At 46.7% G+C, this 23,980-nt stretch overlaps 1 protein-coding gene across 5 annotated transcripts in view; it reads left to right on the top strand.

Moving 5' to 3' along the window:
* Window positions 1-23,980, top strand: part of LOC142804039 (uncharacterized) — a 118,336-nt gene that overhangs the window by 54,378 nt on the left and 39,978 nt on the right. Inside the window, exon 1 of one of the 5 annotated variants that reach the window (XM_075890549.1) lies at window positions 12,302-12,435. The exons of 2 other annotated variants lie outside the window; for them this stretch is intronic. In XM_075890549.1, the coding sequence (XP_075746664.1) occupies window positions 12,433-12,435 (3 nt within the window). In that variant the 5' untranslated portion in view covers window positions 12,302-12,432. Of the gene's footprint in view, window positions 1-12,301; window positions 12,436-12,516; window positions 13,017-23,980 lie in introns of those variants that run through there. 2 more of the 5 variants (XM_075890547.1, XM_075890544.1) reach the window with 2 other exon arrangements.

The following is a 23,980-nucleotide window of genomic DNA, read 5'->3' as shown; positions in this document are numbered from 1 at the left end:
AGGCGCAGCTCTTTCGAGCGAAGCAAGAAAGAGAAAACCCGTATTACGGGGCCCCAACAGGCCCTGTAACTTAAGGCAACGTTTCTGTACACACAGGACGTAACTACATTAAAAATGGAGACACAAATTTTACAGTAGAACGTCAGAGGACTACTGAGAAACCTTGACGATATTCAAGAACTTTTACATAAACAGTCACCAAAAGTGCTGCGTGTACAAGAAACACACCTAAAACCCAAGATCACTAATTTTCTACGCCAGTATATCATTTTTCGAAAGGACAGGAATGAAGCCGTCACGTCATCTGGTGGTGTGGCCATTATAGTAAATCAAGGGATTGCATGTACTCATCTACCACTCGAAACATCTCTTGAAGCAGTGGCTATTCGTGTAGTCCTCCTGAACAAACTCGTGACCATCTGCTCTGTCTACATACCTCCACACTACCATCTTGAAAAACGTGAATTCCAGTCCCTAATAGATAAACTTCCAGAACCTTATATCCTCCTTGGAGATTTCAATGCACATAGCAATCTATGGGGTGACTCTCGCTGCGATGCTCGAGGTCGCCTGATTGAACAGTTCCTTTTTACTTCTGGCACGTGCCTTTTAAATCGGAAAGAGCCCACATATTACTGCCTTGCCAGCAATACCTACTCGTCAATAGACCTTAGCATTGTCCCACCATCCCTCCGAACAGTTCCTTTTTACTTCTGGCACGTGCCTTTTAAATCGGAAAGAGCCCACATATTACTGCCTTGCCAGCAATACCTACTCGTCAATAGACCTTAGCATTGTCCCACCATCCCTCCTTCCTTTACTGACATGGAATGTCATCAATAATCCTTAGGAAAGTGACCACTTTCCCGTAACGCTAAGCACACCCAAATCAAATGAATATCACCCACAGGTCCCCAGATGGATCACTGACAAAGCTGATTGGGAACAGTTCTCGCAGATTACTCACTTAAGTTGGACTGACCTATCTGGTTTAAACATAGATGCAGCTGTACAATACTTTTCTGCTTTTCTGACTGACGCTGCAATGAAATGCATCCCGCAAACTTCTGGACTGCCTGGCAATGCACGCAAACAACAAAACAAAGTGTGGAGATTGCTACGGGTCTCACCGACAGCAGAGAATCTTAAAAGTTTTAAGAAAATCAAGTCCCAAGGCAGGAGAACGTGCCGGCAGGCTAGGAGAGAAAGCTGGCATAAGTTTTTATCAGGCATCACTTCATATACACAAGAAACTAAAGTCTCGAACATGGTTCGCAAGGTAACAGGACGACACGCATCTTCCCTACCTCTTGTAGACACACAAGGGGACACCTTGGAAGACCAGGCGAACTTCCTCGGTGCCCACTTTGAAGAGGTGTCCAGTTCGTCGCATTATACTGCAGCTTTTCAATGACACAAAAGAAAAATCGAAAAAGAGAAGCTTCAGCGAAAATCCTCTAAACATGAGTCGTACAACAACCCTTTCAGTTTGGCCAAGTTACAAGCATCGCTACATGTTTGCAATAAATCAGATCCAGGCTCGGACCATATAGTATACGAAATATTAAAACAACTGCCTTCTGAAACACAAAAAACTCTGCTTTTCCTGTATAACTCTATCTGGTTTTCCGGTGAAATCCCTGCTGCGTGGAAAGAAGCCATTATTATTCCGATTTTAAAGCAAAGCAAGGATCCATGTTTCGTTAGTAGTTACAGGCCAATCGCACTTACAAGTTACGTGTGTAAACTTTTTGAAAAAATGATAAATCGCAGACTTGTACATTACCTTGAAACGAACAATCTGCTCGACCCATCCCAATGCGGGTTTCGAGAGGGTAGATCCACCACTGACCACCTCGTGTGTATCGAGGCACAGATCCGAGATGCCTTCGTCCACAAACAATACTTTCTTTTTGTGTTCCTCGACATCGAAAAAGCCTATGATACGACATGGAGATTCGGAATATTAAGAGACCTGTCCAGCCTTGGTGTGCATGGCAGGATGTTTACTATTATCGAAAGCTACTTGTCCAATCGTACATTCCGTGTCCGTGTGGGCAGTGTTCTCTCCCAAACATTTGTCCAGGAAACAGGCGTGCCGCAAGGTGGTGTACTTAGTTGTACACTTTTTCTTATCAAAATGAATTCGTTGCACCTGTCCATCCTCCGCAATATGTTCTATTGTACATATGTCGACGACGTTCAGCTTGGCTTCAAGTCATGCAACTTGGCAATGTGTGAGCAGCAGCTTCAGTTAGGTTTAGACAAGGTCTCCAAATGGGCAGAGGAAAATGGATTCCGACTGAACCCACAAAAAAGCATGTGTGTCTTGTTCTCCCGAAAGAGAGGCATGCACTCAGAACCCGACATTGAACTAAACGGTCAACATCTGTCTGTAAATGCGGAGCATAAATTCTTAGCCCTAATATTGGACAACATGTTGACCTTCGTACCGCACATCAAGTATTTAAAAACAAAATGTTTAGCCATGAATGTTTTAAAAGTGTTGTCACGTACTACGTGGGGTAGTGACAGGCAATGTCTCATGAACCTGTATAGAAGCCTCATTCGCACCCGCTTAGATTATGGGGCCGTTGTTTATCAGTCTGCGACTCAAAGTGCTTTGAAGATGCTCGACCCCGTGCACCATTTGGGCATCCGCCTTTCTACGGGTGCTTTTCACACCAGCCCCGTAGAAAGTCTTTATGCTGAGTCAAATGAGTGGTTGCTTCATTTTTAAAGAACTTACATGTCCTTTGTTTATTTCCTTAAGGTGAAAGCAGACAAGCAGCACCCCTCATACTCTACTATTAATGATTTGTCGAGCTCTATTCTGTTTCAAAACAGGCCTTCGATGAGGCAGCCCTTTTCAATTCACCTGAAGGGTCTAGCTGAGGAAAGTGGAATGTCACTCGAACACAGTTTAATGGCTCCTGTAGCATACCCGCCACCGTGGCAGTGGCAGGCTATTGACTGCGATGTGTCTTTTTTAGAAGTCACAAAACATGTGCCTATTGCCCATATTCGAACATACTTCCTGGAACTTCAACACAAATACACACGTCCTGAGTACACACTCAAACAACATGTTGTAGTGTGCTGGGTGCCAGGGCACCGTGAGATCGAAGCCAACGTGAGGGCGGATCAGCTCGCTGCATCCGTCCACAAAAGCACACCCATATCAATCCCGGCCCTTGATCTTAAGCCGTCTCTCAAACGAAAGCTCAGGGACTACTGGCAGAGCAAGTGGGATAGACACACACAAAACAAGCTACACGTTATCAAGCCACACCTTGGCCATTGGCCACCAGTATCAAAATCACGTCTAACAGAGGTAACACTAACAAGACTCAGGATAGGACACACATACACGACACACACACACACACATCTTTTGTCCGGTGGCGATCCACCATTGTGTTACAAATGTAGTGAGGCATTAACAGTTCTTCACGTTTTAATCCAATGTACACAATTAGACACTCTAAGAAGACAACACTTTCTATTACCCTACTGACAACATATACCATTACACCCCGCAGTGTTTGTTGGTAGGGAACCACTTTTCACCCATAAATCATTGCTAGCTTTTTTAAGAGATGTCGGTTTTTACCATGTAATATACGCAGGCATTGCGTAGCGTGACCTCTCAAGAGAGGTTGCTGCTGCAGTGACTACGTTTAAAAGCACTTGCCTCGCAGCCCTTGGACACAAGGGCACTGATGAGGCACTTGTGCTAGTGCCAAATATTTTTACATGTTTTATTATCAAAACCTTTGTCACCCTTTTTACTATGCATATCACGCCACTGTCATGATCTTAATACTTATGTTTTTACCCGCATTATCGCGAGGAATTTTAAGGCCCTTATACAGCCACGCAACATATCATTGTCCGCATCTCTACTCATCAAAATGGCGCTCTTTGGCCATCAATTGGCCCTTGCACCACAAAGCGCCACTCATCATCATCATCCTGCAGTAATTCTGCCCCAGGTTCTGACTGTGTGGTTTACAAAATGTTAAAAAACCTACCAATTGAAACACAAAAATTTTACTTGGTTTGTACAATGCTATTTGGTTTTCTGGCGCTATTCCTGCTTCTTGGAAAGAGGCTTTTATTATTCCCATTTTGAAAGAGGGCAAACGCCCTTTTTCAGTTTCGAGTTATAGGCCTATCTTACAAGCTGCTTGTGCAAAGTCTTCGAAAAAATGATAAAACTGCCAACTTGTACATTTCCTTGAAACAAACAATTTACTCGACCCATTTCAGTTTGGGTTTCTATGGGGTAGATCCACCACAGACCACTTTGTTCGTATCGAGGCACAGATCAGAGATGCTTTCGTTCATAAACAACATTTTCTCTCTGTGTTCCTCGATATAGAAAAGGCTTACAATACAACATGGCGCTTTGGAATACTTAGAGACCTGTGCCACCTTGGCATGTGCGAAAGAATGTTTAACATAATTGAAAGTTACCTGCCAAACCGGACATTCCGTGTCCGAGTGGGCAGCGTTTTATCCCAAACATTTGTCCAGGAAACAGGCATGCCTCAAGGTGGTGTACTTAGTTGCACACTTTTTCTCGTCACAATGAATTCCTTGCGCTTGTCCATCCCTCGTAATATGTTTTATTGTACATATGTCGATGACGTCCTGCTTGGCTTTAGATCTTGCAATCTGGCCTTGTGTGAGCGCCAGGTTTAGCTTAATTTGAACAAAGTTTCCGATTGGGGCGAAGAAAATGGTTTGCGTCTGAATGCACAGAAAAGCACGTGTGTCTTGTTCTCCAGGAAGAGAGGCATTCATCCCGAACCCTATATTCAACTGCATGGTCAACGTCTTTCCGTTAATACCGAACACAAATTCTTAGGCCTAAACTTAGACACCAAGCTAACCTTCATACCACACATATAATATTTAAAAAACAAGTGCATAAAAGCTATGAACATTCTAAAGGTGTTGTCTCGCACTACGTGGGGAAGTGACAAGAAGTGTTTAATGAATTTGTATAAAAGCCTCGTACGTACCCACCTAGATTATGGAGCAATAGCATATTAGTCAGCGACACCTACTGCCCTCAAAATGCTTGATCCTGTTCAACATCTAGGCATCCGTCTCTCCACGGGTGCTTTTCGCACTAGCCCCGTGGAAAGCCTCTACGTGGAATCGAACGAATGGTTGCTCCACCTACAGAGATGTTACATGTCTTTTAAATATTATCTTAATGTAAATGCAGACAAGAATCACCAATCACATTCATTAATGACATGTCAAGCCTTGCTGTATTTGAAAAACGGCCTTCTATGGGACTACCCTACTCACTACGTGTGAGGGGCCTAGCGAAAGAAACTGGTGTGCCACTTGAACGCCGTTTGATGGCTCCTGCAGTGTACCTGCCACCGTGGCAACGGCAGGTAATAGATTGCAACGTGTCTTTCTTAAAGGTTACGAAGCATGCACCAATTGCATACATCCAGACATACTTCCTAGAACTACAACAGAAATACACATGTCCTGAGTTTTTCACGGATGCTTCCAAGTCCAACACTTCTGTCTCGTACGCAGCCGTGGGCCCATCCTTTTTGGAAGCTGGCGTTCTGCACTCTGATTCAAGCATTTTCACCGGCGAAGCTTATGTGATACTCGCGGCCGTCAAACACATTAAACAAATAAAGCTACAGAAGGCAATAATATATACAGATTCCCTCAGCGGAGTAAAAGCTCTGAAAACTCTTGAAAAGCACAAGAACCCTGTCCTTGTCTCGCTCTATTCGCTCTTATGCACAGTCTACTCATTTAAGCAGCATGTTGTAGTCTGCTGGGTGCCAGGACACCGCGAAATTCAAGGCAACGTTCTGGTGGACCAGCTAGCTAGATCCGCCGACAAAACCGCTTCCAATACGTCGATACCAGTTCCTGCACTCGATTTGAAACCTTTTTTAAAACGAAAGCTCAGAGGCTATTGGCAGATCACATGGGACACACACACAGATAATAAATTGCATGTCATCAAGCCGCAACTTGGTCATTGGCTGCCAGTATCAAAGTCACGCCACACAGAAGTAATCCTTACAAGGTTAAGAACAGGACATACACATACAACACATTCATTTCTTTTGTCTGGGGGCAATCCACTTTTGTGTGATAGATGTGGAGAAGCACTCACTGTACTTGACATTTTAATCCAGTGTAAAGAATTAGACACGCTGAGAAGACAACACTTTCCGTTACCCTACCGACAACAGATACCACTACATCCTGCAATGTTCATTGGTAGGGAACCACTTTTTAGTCATAAATCATTGTTAGCGTTTTTAAAAGAAATTTGTACTTTTGATATCATATACCCGGGCATTCCGTAGCCCAACCTCTCCAGAGAGGTCTTCGCTGCGGTGGCTACACTCAACAAAGCACTTGCCTCACGGCCCTTGGAAGCAAGGGTGTGAACGATCGAGGCACTGGTTCTTATGCCATACGTGCCCACCATGGTTTTTATTATCACATACTTTCGTCATTCATTAACACCACACACTTTTCATGACATGCTCATGATTTTATTACTTCTATGTTTTTACATGCCTTAGGGCGAGGAATTTTAAGGCCCTTATACAGCCGCTAATCACAATCATTGTTCACATCTCTTGCCCCATGAACTGGCGCTCTTTGGTCATCAAATGGCCCTTGCACCACAAAGCACCAAACTTCATCATCATCGCTTCTTGGTAAGTACGTGCACAGCTACGATAAGTAAGCGTTTAAAGGATGCATGGGACGACACTGATATCCTGCTATCAGCTGTTTGGCCAATAGCAGGATAGCTCTGGGAACGTGATGCCTATAAGACAAAAGATATTTGTGTAGGATGGCAGAGATAGCTGGAATGAAAAGTAAGCAGTAACATGACAGCTTGTATTTCCGAAAAATGTTAACAGCAATAAAATTCTAGAAAGTATGTTACTAAATTAGCAAGAAAAGTTACGTGTTACCTATACCGGCGTTACTTGCAATGCGCTTCCGCCAGCACTGGTTAATACTAGGCCAATGCATTCCTGTGTCGCCGTGCGCATAAATAAACGATGACAAGTCGTGAATGTATGGACGTCTTCGCATACACACACACACAAAGGCGAGCACTTTTTTTTTATTGGCACACGTGTCTCGCTGTATTTATTGAGAGATTCAACCTCGTGAGTTGTCTGCACACCCACACAGGAGTGTATAGCCTTTTCTGTACCCTATGCAGCCTACCCTTTTCATGAAGAGGCAATGCTAAAGGAAACATGTCCCATTTTCATACACAGAAGAAATGCTAAATATCAGGGGCGTTCATTTTGCCAAAGAGGAAAGAAAGGTTGATTGATGAATACAGATTTATTCCAGAGAGTAACATACAAAGTGTGTAAAATAGTTTCAAGTACCTCGACATTGAATTTCTTAACGTATACCACTTCAACAGACATATGTCAGTGGCAATCAGAATTTTCTACTGGGTAATTGCATAGGCATGCCAAGATTTCGAAGGTCTGACATGTCTGCAATGTGAATTGGCAGAAGATGCATTGAGGAATTGAACTATGGCAACATACGCTACGTCTAAACCCGTGATTATCTTGCTTAATCACTGCAAGCTATGGCATCCATATGGACAAGTGCACATTGTAATGTAGTGTAGATTGGTGGGGTGCGTCCTTGTGAGCATGCATAAGGTCGTAGCTATGTACTACAACCTATACTCACTTACAACCTAAGGCAATACATCACCTCCGTTGATGTAACCGTGGCATGGGGTAGCTAGTTCTCACTCGAACTGTAGCACTTCTTGGCTAATGCGAATACTAACCATATTTAGAACTAAATGTTTATTGTTATTAGTACTACCCAATCAATGTTTTTGACTGAGGAACGGTGCCAGAGTCCCTAATAATATTTACGAGAAGGATCAAGTATCAGACTTAAAACTAGCAGTCGTGGTGGCCCAATATTTATGGGGCTCGACTGCCACTCTGCATGTCGCAGAATTGAATCCCTGTTGCGGCAACCACATTTTCAATGGAGGTAAAAATGGTTGAGGCTCATCTGCTTAAATTTGGGCACACGTTGAAATACTCCAGGTGGCCTAAATTATGGGCGCCCTCAACTAATAATAATGATATTATGGTGTTGAAAGGTTAATTATTCACAATTAATATTAAGCGTAAAACTAGCGACAAAGATGGTCTGCATGGGAAAAGTCAGATATCTTGAAAAATGCTTGAAATTAGGAAAACAAGTGAGCGCAATTGGACAAATCACCTATGCGAATTCTCATTTGGAGAGAGTGATGGCAGTGGGTGAAGCTGACCACCAACATCTCATGCTGACACCTACTTTTTCATCGCAGAGGTGCCATCCATTTTTTAGCTATTAGTGCAGTTGTAGATTAGCTCAAAAAACAAAAATATTGAAAGATGGTTTAGATCACGTGACTACCTTCAGCCAATAGCGGCCCGCATTCAACCCATACATCTATAGGGATATGTTTACAAAACACGCGGCCTCAGCCTGTTCCTTAGACATTGGGCTGATCTCCGCTCCCCAATACCAGCCAATTTAATGTGTTCTTTTTTGCATTTATTCAATATGAATTTAGCAGCTTCAAAGACACTAAATACCTCTCATCAGTCATAAAAATGCTTGCAATCTTTAACCCATTTATATCTTGTGCTCATATAAAATCGCAAAGTACATTATCCATTAGTACCGAGAGTTAATATCGGGGGTGAAGAATGATCTAACATTAATAACTGGTTATGTGCTAGCATCATGAGCCTAGTTTCTCCGCCTGCAATGCAGCTAGCGGAAATTACATCAGTGTTTGTTCCGAAAGAGTGGCGATGACAATCTGAGAATGAGCGAGCAAGGGCTGGCTTCTGGCCGTGAAGGGCGTCGACACACGCCATTTATTTTTATGACAAGAGAATATTTGGTTAGCTGTTCTTGCTTTTTTTGCACGTACATTATGTTAACTTCTAATGGGCAAATATTGTTGCAATTACAAGACGTACATTACATGTCAAAGACTGAACATAGCATCTTTTTTTTTTTTTTTCAGCATAAATTCAATTACCTCTGTACCCCGGCCTCCCCCATTTCTGAATATGGGCCGGTTATTTTCGAGTAAGTGACAAACCCAAGCACAAATCTTCTTTGCGAAAGTCCTAGCTGTACGCCACGTGTGTTGTAGCCGATGGCTGTTCACAATGTCTAAATTAGAGCTTCACAGAGCTTGCTCTTCGAACACGAGTGAAGGCTGTCGCTGGGAACCAGTGCATGCATCTAGCTGCACTGCGGCCCCTGGCAGCTGACCCGTCTCAAAAGACTCCTTCTGTGGCAATGATTTCAAGTGTTGTCAAGTGCATAGCCGAAGTGAGAAAATTGCCTCATTTAATCGGAAGTGCAGCGCACGTATTTGCAGTCTTGTATGTCGTTTCCAGCATGCGTTGGCTTTCCCGGAGCAGACGAATGTAGTGCTGTTGAGCCTGCCAAGCACGTCAGTGTTTCCTGCCGACGCGGGGTGACAGGTCTGACATTTTTCTGGAATGTGTGAACCTGCACTACAACTATTCCAACACTAGAGATTTATCTCTATATCTAGGAATTTTTAACCTCCTTCAGTGATTTGGCGTCTTTATTGTTGAGTCTAGGGGTTTTTGTGGGGCTCTGGAAATGTGTCATTGTGCGGCCTGATTAAAAGCATTACAACGTGACCACACTCTTTCAACTGCAAAGAAGCTTAAAAAATGATAATATAGGCTATTTCGTGTTTTTTTGTTTATTTAAGACAGTCTTGGTGTTCTGATAAACCATGTTAACAAGATAGCATTTTTGTAATGTGATATCATTGAATACTGTGGTAAATTAAACTCTGTAAGTACAAGAGTTAAGCACACGCATATCATGAGCTCTCCCTCTCGAGTGATTGCTGCAGCGTGAAACAAAGATAAATTTTGTCTTGTAGTGCACATAAACACGTGTCAGCAGAGAACTTTTATTAAGTGTACGCAAGGCTGTACAGTGGCGGTCAAAATATTGCGGACCACGAGAACGCGTGTCAAACCAGAGTTACTAACGCATATACAGTAACTCTATGTCAAACAGCACCGGGGCGCCTTCTGATGGTGCCTGCAAAGCTCGGGAGCGCGCCCAACACTTCTAGAACACTCTACCTACCTGGTAGGTGTTTTGTGACTTTACTTCAACAGAGCGCGCACCAGAAGCAGCGCAAGGTGTCACTCCTGCTGTCGCCGAGCGAAATGGAGAAGGCGCTGGTCAGTGGCAGTGCACGCCACTCGGTGCGCGCCGCATTCTGCGACCAAGTGGCTTTGAAAAGAGGAAAAAGGAAGAAAAAAGCGCAGTTCCGTTACTGCCTCTCTTAATCGAGGGCACCGCAGCAGTTATGCGCAGGGAAGGGGGGAATGGGAATTAAAGAGACAGAAGAGAAGAGGTAGGAGAAGGGTAGTGAAAAGCATTCGATCACTCGCATCACGCGCGCAAGAAAACAAACGCGGCACACGCAACCGACCGAAAGACCGCCGAGAAGCCGGAGGCGAAGAATGCGCCCGAGTAGCGAGGAAAAAAAAAAAAACACACACACACACACCACCGGAAGTTTGGGCGCTGCGCGACCACGAGGGTAGGGGAGAGAGTGTTTACTCCGACGGGGCAACGCCCCCATAGCGGAGGGGGAGAAGAAAGAAGAAAAAAAAAAGGCCATCAGGCAGCTCGGAGCAGCCTACGCAGGCAAAGTCACGTGGGAGTCCGAAGAGGCGTGGCGCGCGGCGGGATGTAAACAACGACACGTGCGTGTGTAACGGGCCTCTTTAGAGGCGCGTAAAAAGGTCTGCGTCGCCAAAAATGTCCAGCAGCGCATGGAACGCACGGCGGAGTGTCGCAACGTTCGCCGAGGGGAACAACATGTGTTCTGGTCTCACGTGTGGCAGTCCGAGTTGCGCGTAGGTGTTGTAGAGACGGCGACGAATATCCGCGTATCCCGGGCACTGGCATAGGATATCTTCGACGGTCTCGTCTGCCGGACACTGCACGCACGAAGGGCTGCCCCTGCCACGCTGTTTGAAGAGCCGTTGCGCTGCACGGCTGCATCCCGTACGAAGGCGCAGCAAGAAAGCGCGAGCACGCCGACCGATTCCCGTTGACGACAGGCGTGCGACAGGTTTGCCGGCTGCTGTGCGGGGGTCCGGGTGAAGAGCGCGGACGTGGCGTGCGATAATCTGCCGCGCCACATCGAAACTGTGTACGAAGTTGGGCGGGTGTGGAGGGGCGTCCTTTGCTAGCGCGTCGGCTGCCTCGTTGCCGCGCACTCCGACGTGTGAGGGCACCCACTGGAAAGACACAGCACACCCACTTCGCACGATCACAGTAAACTTGCGCGTGAGGCGCTGCGCGATCGAAGGGCCGTTTTCACCCTTCGCGAGGGTGAGGAGCGCCGCCCGAGAGTCGCAGAATACGACGGCTGATGGCGGCAGCAGGTCGGCCAGCTGATCGGCCGCTAAGTTCAAAGCCGCGAGCTCAGCGGTCGTCGATGTCGCCGGGAGCGGAAGACGGCACTTCCTCTCGGAGCGCCGGAACGACGCTGGCAGCAGCAGCCGAGCCGTCCGTGTACAGATGGAGGTGGCCGGAGTACCGCTCTTCTTCGATCATGGCGCAGGTTTCCTGTAGTAGGGCAGCCCGAGGTGTGTGCCCCTTGCTGCGTATACCTGGAACCCTGATCGAAATGGGCAGCCGGGAGTCCCAGTGTGGTGAATTAGGCAGGAGTCCTGCGAAAGGGGCTCCGGAGATAAGGCTGGCGTACTCCAGCGCGCTGCGGCCCATACCATTGTCGGGCAGCGACAGGAGCCGATGGACCAGCGCCTTGCCCCCTCGCGTCATGTGCATACGCTCCACGTGACGCAGAGCACAAGCCTTGGCTCTGAGCGAGAGGGGAAACTGGTTCGTTTCTGCATAAGTCATGCCCACTGGTGACGTTCGAGGCAATCCAAAGAGGCGGCGGATGATGCCGCGATGTGCCGTCTCGAGAGTCTCCCATTGAGTCGCACGCAGGGTGACTAAGGAGAACGCGTAGAGGGCCCTGACTCCGGCGTTGTAGTACATCCTCAGGGAAATGTCAGACGAACAGCCCTTGCCCCGCGCGAGGAGAGAGGATGCGGCTCCTGCGACTCTACGAGAGCTTTGTCGGTGACTGGCAACTGCTGGCTTCCAGCTCAGGCGGTTGGACGCTCTAAGCATTCTGCGACTTCGCTCTGTCGAGAACGTGCATACAGCATCAGTTTTTCGAAACTCGACCTTTGTGATAAGGTTCGCGCGCTGACAGCCAGAGTGACACCTTTTTTTTCTCTGCACAGAACGTGCAGAGAAAAAAAAAAACCTGAATGAATGGTTAGTAGTGATTTTTACTTTTAACAAGATTAATAAGATCTTGGTCGCAGATTGCACTTTGCTAATAATTTGTTGAGAGTCGACTAGCCTAAATCAACCTAAATGATGATAATCTAGGGATTTTCAAATGTCGATTTAGGGATAAAACGTCTCCTTGGTTTGGCAGTGGTTTGGCATATCTGGTTTCGAGTCTGTTTTGATTGCAGAATGCATGTCATTGACGAGTTAATTTTGCGGGTTATCACCCACAGATTTTAATGATTGCCATGTCGGTCAATAATAGGTCAACAGGGAGCCACTGTGCTGTGTGTGGGTGCACCAACAACTACAGAAAACGAAAACTGCTGTCGAAAACAATTTGCGACGTGCATCAGCAGACGAGGGGAGTTTGTGGCTGCGGGCTCTTTAAGTTACATCGTTTTCCTGTTGACAAGGAGCAGCGGCGATTATGGCTTGTCAGCTTAAACAGGAAGAATTTTGTGCCTTCCGAGTGTTCTCGGGTATGTTCGCAGCACTTCTCATATGGCGAACGTAGCGCAGTGAGCCCGATTCCGACGCTCAACCTGGGCTATGAACGGAAGGTATGTGTAACCTACAGCAATTCTGATGATAATATTTCTTCTATAAACAGTCCCGTCAGCTGAACATTTTTATCTGTCACAAGTCAGCGTACAGCGGCGACGAATAGTGCTCTGTGCAACGTAACGCGGTGCACTTTCGATTGTGATATAGCGCTCTCTGGATTGAATTTTTTGGTGATGATCGACTCTTTTCCACAGTGTGCGTAAGTACGCCAATTGCTATGAAAATTGATTCTTATCGGGCTCGGAGACGGCGGAGGGTACATGCTGAACGGGCAGAGTTCTGTTCAGGTGGCGAGAATGGGGAAGTGCGATGCATAGAGTTTCCTAAAATTAACTAGCGGGCACTCTGGCGCTGCGAAAGGGGGACTAAGATGACATAAACAACTACCGTCCCATGGAGGCAGGAAAAACTATTTTTCCTGTATTTTTTCCTTCCTCCATGTGCCGTCCTATAACAGTGACATCAGTGGTCTACAGGCTGGCGATGCAGATTATAAAAGAAAGACTGTAGGCATGGATAGAGGATGAGAGGGTGCTGGGGGAACTGTAGAATGGGTTTAGGAAACACAGGAGGTTGGAAGACAATCTGTTCTCACTGACGCAGTGCATCAAAATAGCAGAAAAGGAACTCAAGCCCCTGTGGGTAGCATTTTTGGATATCAAGGGAGCGTACGATAGCGTAGTTCGAGAGGACTTGTGGGGAATACTAGACACATTGGGTGTGGAAGATGGAGTCACTAACCTTTTAAAGGATATCTATAAAAGTAACAAGGTAGTTATGAAATGGGAAAAACAGGTATCCAAGCCCAGAGAGATAAAACGGGGGCTTAGGCGGGGTTGTCCTCTGTCACCCTTGTTATTTATGATGTACCTACGAGAATTATAGGCAAATTAGAAGAAAGTGGACTTGGCTTCAACCTCTCTTTAGTCAAGCAAGGAAAACTCATTGAACAGGCACTACCAGCATTGATGTACGCAGATGATATAGTGCCTATGGCTGACTACAAGGAAAATTTGCTGAGATTGATGGACATCGGGGGTAATGAGGGAGATAGGTTAGATTTCAGATTCAGTAAGGAAAAATCAGCAGTCATGAATTTTAATGGTAATGAAAGTAGTGAGCATAGGATGCAGGAGGTCACGCTTGAGATAACAGATAAATACAAATATCTTGGCTTATAGATAAGCTGTGGGACCGAGTATGCCTAAGGGAACACGAAATGTACGTAACGACTAAAGGTAACAGGAATGCAGCAGTGATGAAAAATAGGGCACTGTGAAATTACAACAGGTATGATATAGTGAGAGGAATTTGGAAAGGGATCATAGTTCCTGGTCTGACTTTCGGTAATGCGGTCTTGTGCATGATTTCACAAGTTTAAGCAAGATTAGAAATTAAGCAACGTGGAATAGGTTGGCTTGCTTTAGGAGCTCACGGGAATACACCAAATCAGGGAGTACAAGGTGATATGGGATGGACATCATTTGAGGGCAGGGAAGCTAGCACAGAGATAAAATTTGAGAAACGATTGAGAGAATTGGGGGAGGAGCATTGAGCTAGGAAGGTTTTCAGCTACTTGTACATGAGGAATGTCGATACAAAATGGAGGAAGCGAACCAGAAAGCTGACGGGCAATTACTTAAAAAAGAGCAGGGGGCCAAACCGAAAAGAACTATCGGTTAAGAAGAAGGTGTAGGAAACGGAGACCGATATGTGGAGAATGGGCATGATTAAGAAGTCTGCACTAGAGATCTATCAAACTTTTAAGCAGGAAACTGCCAAGGAAAGGATCTATGGTAATACTCGAATTAGTTCTCTACTGTTTGAAGCCAGGACGGGACTTATCGGGCCAAATACAAAGGGGTAGACACGGTAAGCAGTGCGTGTGGAGAGGATGAGGAAACTGCCGAACACTTGATTATGTTCTGTAAAGGGCTTCACCCTAGAGTTCAGGATGATGGCGCAGAGTTTTTTAAAGCACTGCAGTTTAGGGACAGGGAGGGCAAGATAGACTTTAAGTGGGTAGAACTAACTAGAAGGAGGTTATCTGATTGGTGGATAAAATCAAGGCATGAATGAAAATTAAATTCTTCACTGCAAAGCACCAGTCCTGAACTTCACTATTAGAAAAGGAAAGGAAAAAAAAAGATAAATCCAGTTCTTGGTTCACTAAGTATTACGGCTAGGTGGCGTGAGCCGCCACCCAATCTAAAGGGTGCAGTTATATCAATTCATCCATCAATTCTTATTTTTCTCGCGTAGTCTGCTTGCCTCTTTGCAAGCAAGGGATTCAACTGCACTCAGTTTAATGCTGGAGTGTTTTGATTCTGATGGGCTCATTTATTTTCTGTTTATAAGTCGAGAATTTATAAAAAAACGTGTCATATAAAAAGCAGTTTAGAGGAATCGCTCCTGCAGACTGGCTGGTTGGAACAACCCTGTGTGTCGCTTGCAGATTAGTTGCAGTGTCTGGATCGTTATAGTAATTTAAAGAGTGGAAGTAAATACAGTTTTTCTGAAATGTAGTAGAAGTATATGTATGAAAATATAAGACTGGTGGTTTGATACAAGTTTATTGGAAACAGTACATGAAAACATTACATAACACCTTCTTGGCTTTATTCTGCGAAGCACGCTGGTTTAGCCTTGTTAGCAGAAAATGAACATGCGTAATGCTTTAGTCTGGCTCTTTCCATTGCAGCTTTGCTGTTCATGAGGCATGTCTCCCACCAGGTCGTTAAACACGCTAATGTGTTAAATTGAAGAAACCTCCACTTTTCTATTGGCTTAAACATGTATGAATTACATATGTACCTTGAGTCAAAATGCCTTTCGCAAACTGCAGAATTCTCTTGTTGTGGTTTATCGGCCCTTGGCATGTCACGTGCCCACTTTTCTCAATCATCCTTGCGGGCAGGTGCCCGCAAGGATGTCCTTGCGGGCACCTGTCCTTGCGGTCACTGTTTTGTCCTTGCGGGCAGGTGTCCGCAAGGACAAAACAGTGAGAGTCTCTTCGATTTGGCTTACACTGCCTGCACTAGTTTTGAAAAGTGTCACAGTGGGGCCAGCGATGCTGTGGGTGTGCAGCACCAGTTCAGGAAGTGCAGGTGCAGCCGTGACTCTAATTCCTGGCGGCTACTGTTATAACAAAGGTGCAAGTGTAGGAAGAGTTCATGGTGTGCATCGCGGTGTTGTTTGCCATCGATACACGCTGCATGTATCGATTGTAAACAACACTACAATACAATACACCATGAGCTCTTCCTGCACTTGCGTTGTTTACCAAAACACTGCCGCAACTGTACTCACGTCATATAAAAAAAACTGCTTGACAGCGTCGATGATTCCGGCAACGGCGATCTGTACAGTAAAAAATGAGGTGTTTACGGGGTTTGCATTTTAATTGGTTGCCTGCTAGTTGTACATGATAATGTCAGTCATGTTGCCGGGTATAGAAACGCTGTCGGACGCTTCTATGAGTATATGATTTCAAGAGGCTGTTTGTGCAGGCTTTAGCAGACGATTCAGCTGTTCAGTATTCAATCCCGTGCTGTCGCGGCCTTCTATTTAAATGTGTGCGAGGCCATAGAGCAAGAAAATGTTAAAAATTCAGGTGATTCTTTGACTGACAGAACCGCTTTTTTTCAGGTTATATCATTATAAAGGCGTGCCAAAAATAGACATGGTGAAGAAGTTATCATTGGTGGCACGAGCTTGACTAATCTGTTCTTGCACACGCGTCCTGAACTACACGCAGCGTCGTCTGCGCCAAGTCACCCAAGAGGCAGACTGAAATTGGGAGCCTTCTTTCCTCCTTTCTAGAATCACTCAGTCAATCAACTTGTCCGAAGGAAGGGGCGCACGCCATGCTGCACCTCTTTGCACATCCTCTTGAACAAATGAAGGCCAGCGGAGAACTTGTGCAGTACTGTACACTTGTACCGCGAAAAAGCAAGAAAGCCAGTGCAGAGCCCGCGCGCGGCACAAGCAAATCAAAAAGAAAGGTGCTGCACTCGTTGAACTGGTGTCGCAAGTGCAGCCACATTGAAGAAACCTTATTTCAACACAGGACTTGTAGCCACCGTCGCAACCTGGCACAAAACACCACCACATGTGCGTTTTTTTTGTTCCCCGTCGACGGCATTCTTCAGAGCGGTTAAAAAATCGACGACATCCGCTGACACCATCTCCTTCAAGGAATCAGGAAGCATTACAAAAACAGGCAGCACTTCCCTGAAAGCGACCGCTAACTTCCGCTGCTCTGTACGAGACACAAGAAATGTATGCTCACAATGAGCTTATGCCAACGGCGCCCCCGACTGATGCGCCAAACTTTTTCTTAGCGGCGAGAACGTGCAGTGGGGCCCCGCTAGGCAGTAAGAGCGCTGCCGCAGTCATCACACCTCTCCATTTTAGCCACCCTAGTTGTGTTTGGCGTTGCTAGGATGGCTAGAATGGGGAGGTGGGATGAGCGCGGCGCTTTTTGCTTGCGGGAGAAGGCCCTTCGGCGCGCCGATGCCGCTAGGGGCGCTGATGGGGTGCGCACTTCGCAAAGTTTTCATCGGGTGCGCTGCTTTTTTTTTTTCCTTTTCAGAGGCGGTAGCTGCTTTACAAGTACTTCATCAATTGCTGATTGCGCTGGGTTACTCTGAAATGTCTGAAGGCGTCAACGACAAAAAAAAAAAGAAAAGCAGATCCAGCATCGCTGCATTATACTTGTCCGCAAAATTTAATGCTTCAGTTCAGCCTCTTGAAAAGTCCCAAGGGTGGCAACGAAGATCACTTAGTGGAAGAGTCGCTCTGTCTGTAGAAAAAACACTGCATGAGATGGAATAAACTGAGGAAGAATACGAAAGACTTCCATCTAGCGCACTAGCAGTGTCTGTCGCCCATTAATCCTATAACGCTGAGCGGCGGATGTTTGCCCTGTATATTATGTGGCAAGCTAAGATGTGAGAAATGTGGTTCTTCGTAATAATCGTGATGAGTGCAAAAACGCCCGCCTTGTTTCACAGTGTTTGTGGTTAGGCGTTATAAGTAACACCGCTGCTGGTATAGCACGTTACTTCGGCAATTAGTATTTGATGCACTCGTTATACATGTAGAAATGGAGCTGCTGCTTAAATTGTGTGAGTTGTAGTCTTCATCACGTCGTTCCTGCAATACGGTAGCCTTATTTATCAGTTATGTTTCAAAATTAAAACTAGCTTCTGCTGATAGTACAGGTCGTGGAGCATTAAGTTTGCAGTACCTGGAAAAGCAAGGCTCACGTTTCCATAAACAGTTGCAATTCAAGTAGGCTAAAGGGGCAAAAACTATTTACACTGCAAATACTTGCGATTATGGTCCGCTAGCAGATGCAAACTGCCAGAATTACTGTAATTTTTTTTAGGTCAGTGATCATATCTTAGCGGAGAGGGTTGATGGTCAAATATTATTTCGGCTTTCTGTGACTATGAGAAATGGATTTAACATGCGCCACGTTGTTATAAGCCATCACATGCAACTCTCCGGTGCACATTAGGCCAGTGTGTTCTATGTCCGGCATCTTGTACAAAATTTGCTAGTTTAATTCACCTAAATTAGCTATAGTTGTTTTGGTCAGAGACTTCTTTTCTTTCAATAGGTCGAGGAGCACGGGACTAAAAGCTCGAGGGATTGACAAAGTACCGACCCAGTCACAAGTTGGCAAAGCAGCAATACACGACGGACATTCATACGTGTAGAGTAAAAAATAAGCTTTACAAGTATAAAGTGACACCAAGTACGAATACAAAAGTTATGAAACAAAGCTCCACAAATAGAGAGTGAGGGAATACATATTGTCGCAGTACAATGCGAACAAAGGACAAGTACACCTTGAGGCTGCGAAAGCAGCGCGTTCTTAACACCTGAGCCGCAAGATTTTTTTCTTCGTTCTCCAGTCAAGCCAGAGGCCCACTATCTGGTGTCCGCTAAATCCCCCCATCATCGTTTTTGTCCACATGTAGACACGGGTCATTTGCCTCCCTCTCAAAGAGCATCAACCCGATGCGAAGTCAATAATGCAGTTTTTTTTTTTAAAAAAAGTCTCACGCAATCACTCGCTGACGTAAGGCTTCATGCGTACTACGTGAACGAGTTCAGGATAGTGCTGACGACGCTTGGTACTACACGAATTGTTGGGAACGACTTCGTAAGAGACGTCACTCAGTTGTCGCAGCACTCGGTATGGCCCAAAGTATCTCTTTAAGAGCTTTTCTGATAGTCCTCGTTTCCGTACGGGTGTCCAAACCCATACTTTGTCGCCAATTTGATAGACAACTGCTCTGCGGTGAGCATTGTGGCGGCCTGCATCGTACTCTTGCTGCTGGCGGATCCGTAAACGTACCAGTTGTCTAGCTTCTTCCGCACGTTCCCTAAACGTGTTGGCGTCTGGGTTGATGTCGACACTTTCGTGCGGCAGCATCGCATCTAACATAGTTCGTACTTCTCGTTCATGAACGAGGCTGAACGGGGTCATGCAGGCCTTTCCTTGCTTGGCCGTGTTGTACGCAAACGTTATGTATGGCAAGATTTCATCCCAATTTTTGTGTTCAATGTCTACGTACACCGAAAGCATGTCTTCAATGGTTTTGTTCAGACGCTCCGTCAGCCCGTTTGTTTGTGGGTGGTAGGCGGTGGTTTTACGATGCGTTGTTCCACTCAGCATCAGGACGTGATCCAAAAGAGCTGCCGTAAATGCGGTTCCTCTGTCTGTGATCACGACGGTTGGTGCACTATGCCTCAGTACAATATTTTCGATGAAAAGTCTTGCCACCTCGGCTGCTGTACCTCTCTGGATAGCCTTTGTCTCGGCATAACGGGTCAGATAATCCGTCGCGACGATAACCCAGCGGTTCCCTGCAGTAGAAGTAGGTAGTGGGCCCAAAATGTCCATCCCTATCTGGTAGAATGGAGCTGTTGGGACCTGCACGGGCTGCAGGAGGCCAGCTGGTTTAGTCGGTGGTGACTTGCATCGTTGGCAGTCGAGACAGGTACGAACGTGGTGTTTCACGGCTGTGGTTAGTCTCGGCCAGTAATACCTTTGCTGTACTCTGGCCAACGTTCTCATGTAACCCAAATGGCCGGAGGTCACCTCATTGTGCCATGCTTTGAGTACTTCGGTATGAAGGGCTGCTGGTATGACGAGCAGATAGGCGGATCCTCTCGACGAAAAGTTTCTTTTGTAGAGTACTCCGCCCCGTAAACAAAACGATGACAACACTCTTGCGAAAACTCTTGGCGCCTTCTGAGATCTGCCTTCCAAGTAGTTAATTAAGCCAAGCAACTCAGTGTCCTCACGTTGTTGCTGCGCAATGGCGGTAGTGTCGAGGACACCGAGAAATGCCGTTCCCTCCTCCTCAGGTACAGTTGCCGACTCAATGGGTGAACGGGACAGACAGTCAGCGTCCATATGTCGCTTGCCTGACTTGTGCACGACCGTCATGTCAAACTCTTGCAGTTTTAGGCTCCAACGCGCTAATCGGTTGGTGGGATCTTTTAGATTAGTTAACCAGCAAAGGGAGTGATGGTCACTAATAACTTTGAAGTGCCGGCCATACAAGTACGGGTGAAATTTTATTACTGCCCATACTACAGCGAGGCATTATTTCTTTGTTGTTGAATAGTTATTCTCCGTGCGTGTTAGCGTTCGGCTTGCGTAGGCGATCACTCTTTCTGTGTCCTCTTGCCGTTGCAAAAGCACAGTCCCAAGACCTACATTGCTAGCGTCTGTGTGAAGCATCGTCAGGGCTTCTTCGTCGAAGTGGGCAAGCACCGGGGGCGTTTGAAGACGTTGACGCAGGTCATTAAAGGCAGCCTCCTGTTCTTCTTCCCACTCAAAGGCAACATCGTCTCTTGTGAGACGAGTTAGTGGCGACGTGATGCGGGCGAAGTCTGCGATAAATTGGCGATAATAGGCACAAAGGCCCAGGAAGTGTCTGACAGCCTTCTTATTGGAGGGTACTGGGAACTGTGCGATGGCAGCAATTTTTCCAGGATCGGGCCGGATGCCTGCGTTGCTGAGGACGTGACCGAGAAACTGAAGTTCGTGAAAACAGAAATGACACTTTTCTGGTTTCAATGTCAGGCACGCAAACCGTATGGCACGTAAAACAACTTCCAGCCTTTTGAGATGCTCGTGAAAAGTGGTCGAAAACACTATAACGTCGTCCAGATAGACTAGGCACGTCTTCCACTTCAATCCCGAAAGTACCATGTCCATAAGCCTTTGAAAAGTCGCGGGCGCGGAGCACAAACCGAAAGGCAAGACTTTAAATTCGTATGAACCATCTGGCATTACAAAAGCGGTTTTCTCTTGGTCTCTTGGGTCTACCTCGATCTGCCAGTATCCACTCCTCAAGTCCATGGAAGAAAAGTAGCGAGCGTGCCAAAGTCTGTCAAGGGAGTCATCAATACGTGGGAGCGAGTACACATCTTTCTTGGTCACCCCATTCAGCTTCCTGTAGTCCACGCAAAAACGCAGGGTGCCATCTTTTTTCTTTACTAGCACTACAGGCGATGCCCAGGGGCTCCGTGATGGTTGAATGACGTCATCTGCAAGCATATTCGCGACTTGTTGTTGTATGGCTTCGCGTTCCTTTGAAGCTACACGATAAGGGTTCTGGTGGATAGGTCTCACCGTGTCCTCGGTGATTATTCGGTGCTTTGTCAAAGGTGTTCGACCAACTCGTGATGTCGTTGAAAAGCAGTCGCGGAATTCGGCTAGCAGCTGAAGAAGTCTCTGTCGCTCGTCTTTTGACAGGGTGGTGCCAACGTCGAGAACGGGTTCTGGTTCTTGATTAGGCACTTCGTCCAATACCGACAAACATAAACTGCCTCGCATTTCTACAATATTGTCGTACGAAGCGACAGCTGTGCCCTTCGGAAGGTGCCGGCGCTCAGCACTAAAGTTCGTCAGAAGTTAATTCGTGCGTCCACTAGTGAGACGGACGATACCTCTTGCGATCGAAATGCCATAGTAGCGAGCCAATTTGGTCAGCAATGCCTTCTCCATCAAACGCTTCGTGGCCTTCCACCGAAACAAGAGTGCATGACCGGGGCGGGACGACCACATCATCATCAATTATACGTAAAGTGTTATGTATTGCGTCTGAACAGTCAACTAAACCAGGGCTGTTGCGGAATGTAATTGAATGGTCCGGGATGTTGATGACGGCACCATATTCTCTTAAGAAGTCCATTCCTATGATCAAGTCCTTGCAGCATGAGGTGAGCATGACGAACGTCGCCACGAAAAAAGAGCCACCGATGTCGAGTCTTGCTGTACACCTTCTGACAGGCATCAACAGCTGGCCGCCTGCTGTCCTCAGGTGAGGTCCCGTCCACGTAGTCTTCACTTTTTTTAGGCGTACAGCGAGGTTTTCACTTATGATAGAAAAGTCGGCGCCGGTGTCAACTAAGGCTGTTACTTGCTGTCCGTCTACCGAAACGGTAAGACCTGTGGTCACAGTTTCGTCGGTGTTACAACTTCTCGGCTTTAAGGCGTGCTGTGGTACAAGTAACAGGGGCTTTTTTTCGTCGCCTTGATGGCCTGCAACCTCACCCCCGGAGGTCGCCGCCTTCAGTTTCCCCGGCGTGGATTCTGTGACCTCCTTTCAGTGACATCGGCTGTAGTTCGGTGGCGCGAATAAGCCGGAGACGGAGAGCGTGGTCGACGTCCCAAACCTGGCTGGTAATCAGGCACACTGTCGTCATTATTGGCATGGCGGTTGTCAAAATGGGACTGATACAAGGGGGGTCCTTGAGAATGAGCGTCCAGGCATGGTGCATAGCCGTCGTTGGCGCGTATATCGTCAGACCATTGCCGAAGAGGTTGAAACATATCTACGCGGTGTCAGCAATTGCGGGAAATGTGTCCCACACTTCCGCAGGTAAAACAAAGCGGACGCCTATCTACAGTGCGCCAAGTGTCTATTTTACGAAGCTGTGGACGCCGCAACGGCTCAAAATGTGGAAAATGCCGTGTCTCGTTGGGAGACGGCTCTTGGTACGGCGATATTTCGTACGGCGGCACGACGGCAGGGCGCCGCGGTGTCTGTTCTTGCGGTGGGGACCAAGGAATGGCTGCTGATGGCTGGTGGTACGACGGCGCAACGGGCGGTGGGCGGGGAAGCGCCGCTGCGTAGCTCATAGGTCGCTCATCGTCAGTAGAATCAGCTGTTGAAAACGCTTGTGTTATTTCTTCGCGGACGACTTCAGCGAAAGACGCCGTGGGTGGTTCCGCGACCAGATTGCGCAGCTTCAGCAGCTCTTCGGGAACAATCTCTCTTATTAAATTGCGCAACGAGCTTTGGTTGTCAGATGTCATAGCGGCGAATTGAATGTGGGCGCTGCCGGACAAGCGATCGTATTGTCGGCATCGTAGGTGAAGCGCCCGCTTGATAGCCGTAGCTTCTTTGATCAAGTCTGTCACGATGCTTGGCGGGTTCCGGATAAGTCTGGCGAACAATTGCTCTTTAACGCCGCGCATGAGATAGCGCAACTTTTTGTCGTCGGTCATGTGCGGGTCAGCTTTACGGAAGACACGGGCCATGTCCTCAGCGAACATTGCGACCGTTTTATTGGGTTTCTAAACCCGTAGCTCGAGTAAATGCTGCGGACGTTCGCGCCGGTCGACATCAGCAAATGTGTCAATCATCCCTCTTTTAAAGTCACTCCATCTTGACAAACTGCCTTTTCTGTTCTCGTACCAAGTTCGAGCACTATCGTCGAGATAAAATTAGGCGCGGGAAAGCCTTTGTTCAAGAGACTACTCGTTGGTGTTGGCGACACGTTCATAGTGATCAAGCCAGTCTTCGACGTCTTCATGTGCTCCACCACCAAAGCGATCAGGCACCAGCGGTGAAAAAAGGGTTACCTGAGATGGGGTTGGCAAACTGCTGTCTCGTAGTAACTGTTGTGGACTGGCGGTGGCCAT

Source organism: Rhipicephalus microplus, chromosome 3 (genome assembly GCF_043290135.1).
Source record: "Rhipicephalus microplus isolate Deutch F79 chromosome 3, USDA_Rmic, whole genome shotgun sequence".
In the NCBI taxonomy this organism is placed as follows: domain Eukaryota; kingdom Metazoa; phylum Arthropoda; class Arachnida; order Ixodida; family Ixodidae; genus Rhipicephalus; species Rhipicephalus microplus.
The sequence above is the reverse complement of the archived record's forward strand: the minus strand, read 5'-3'. Positions and strand labels throughout refer to the sequence as shown.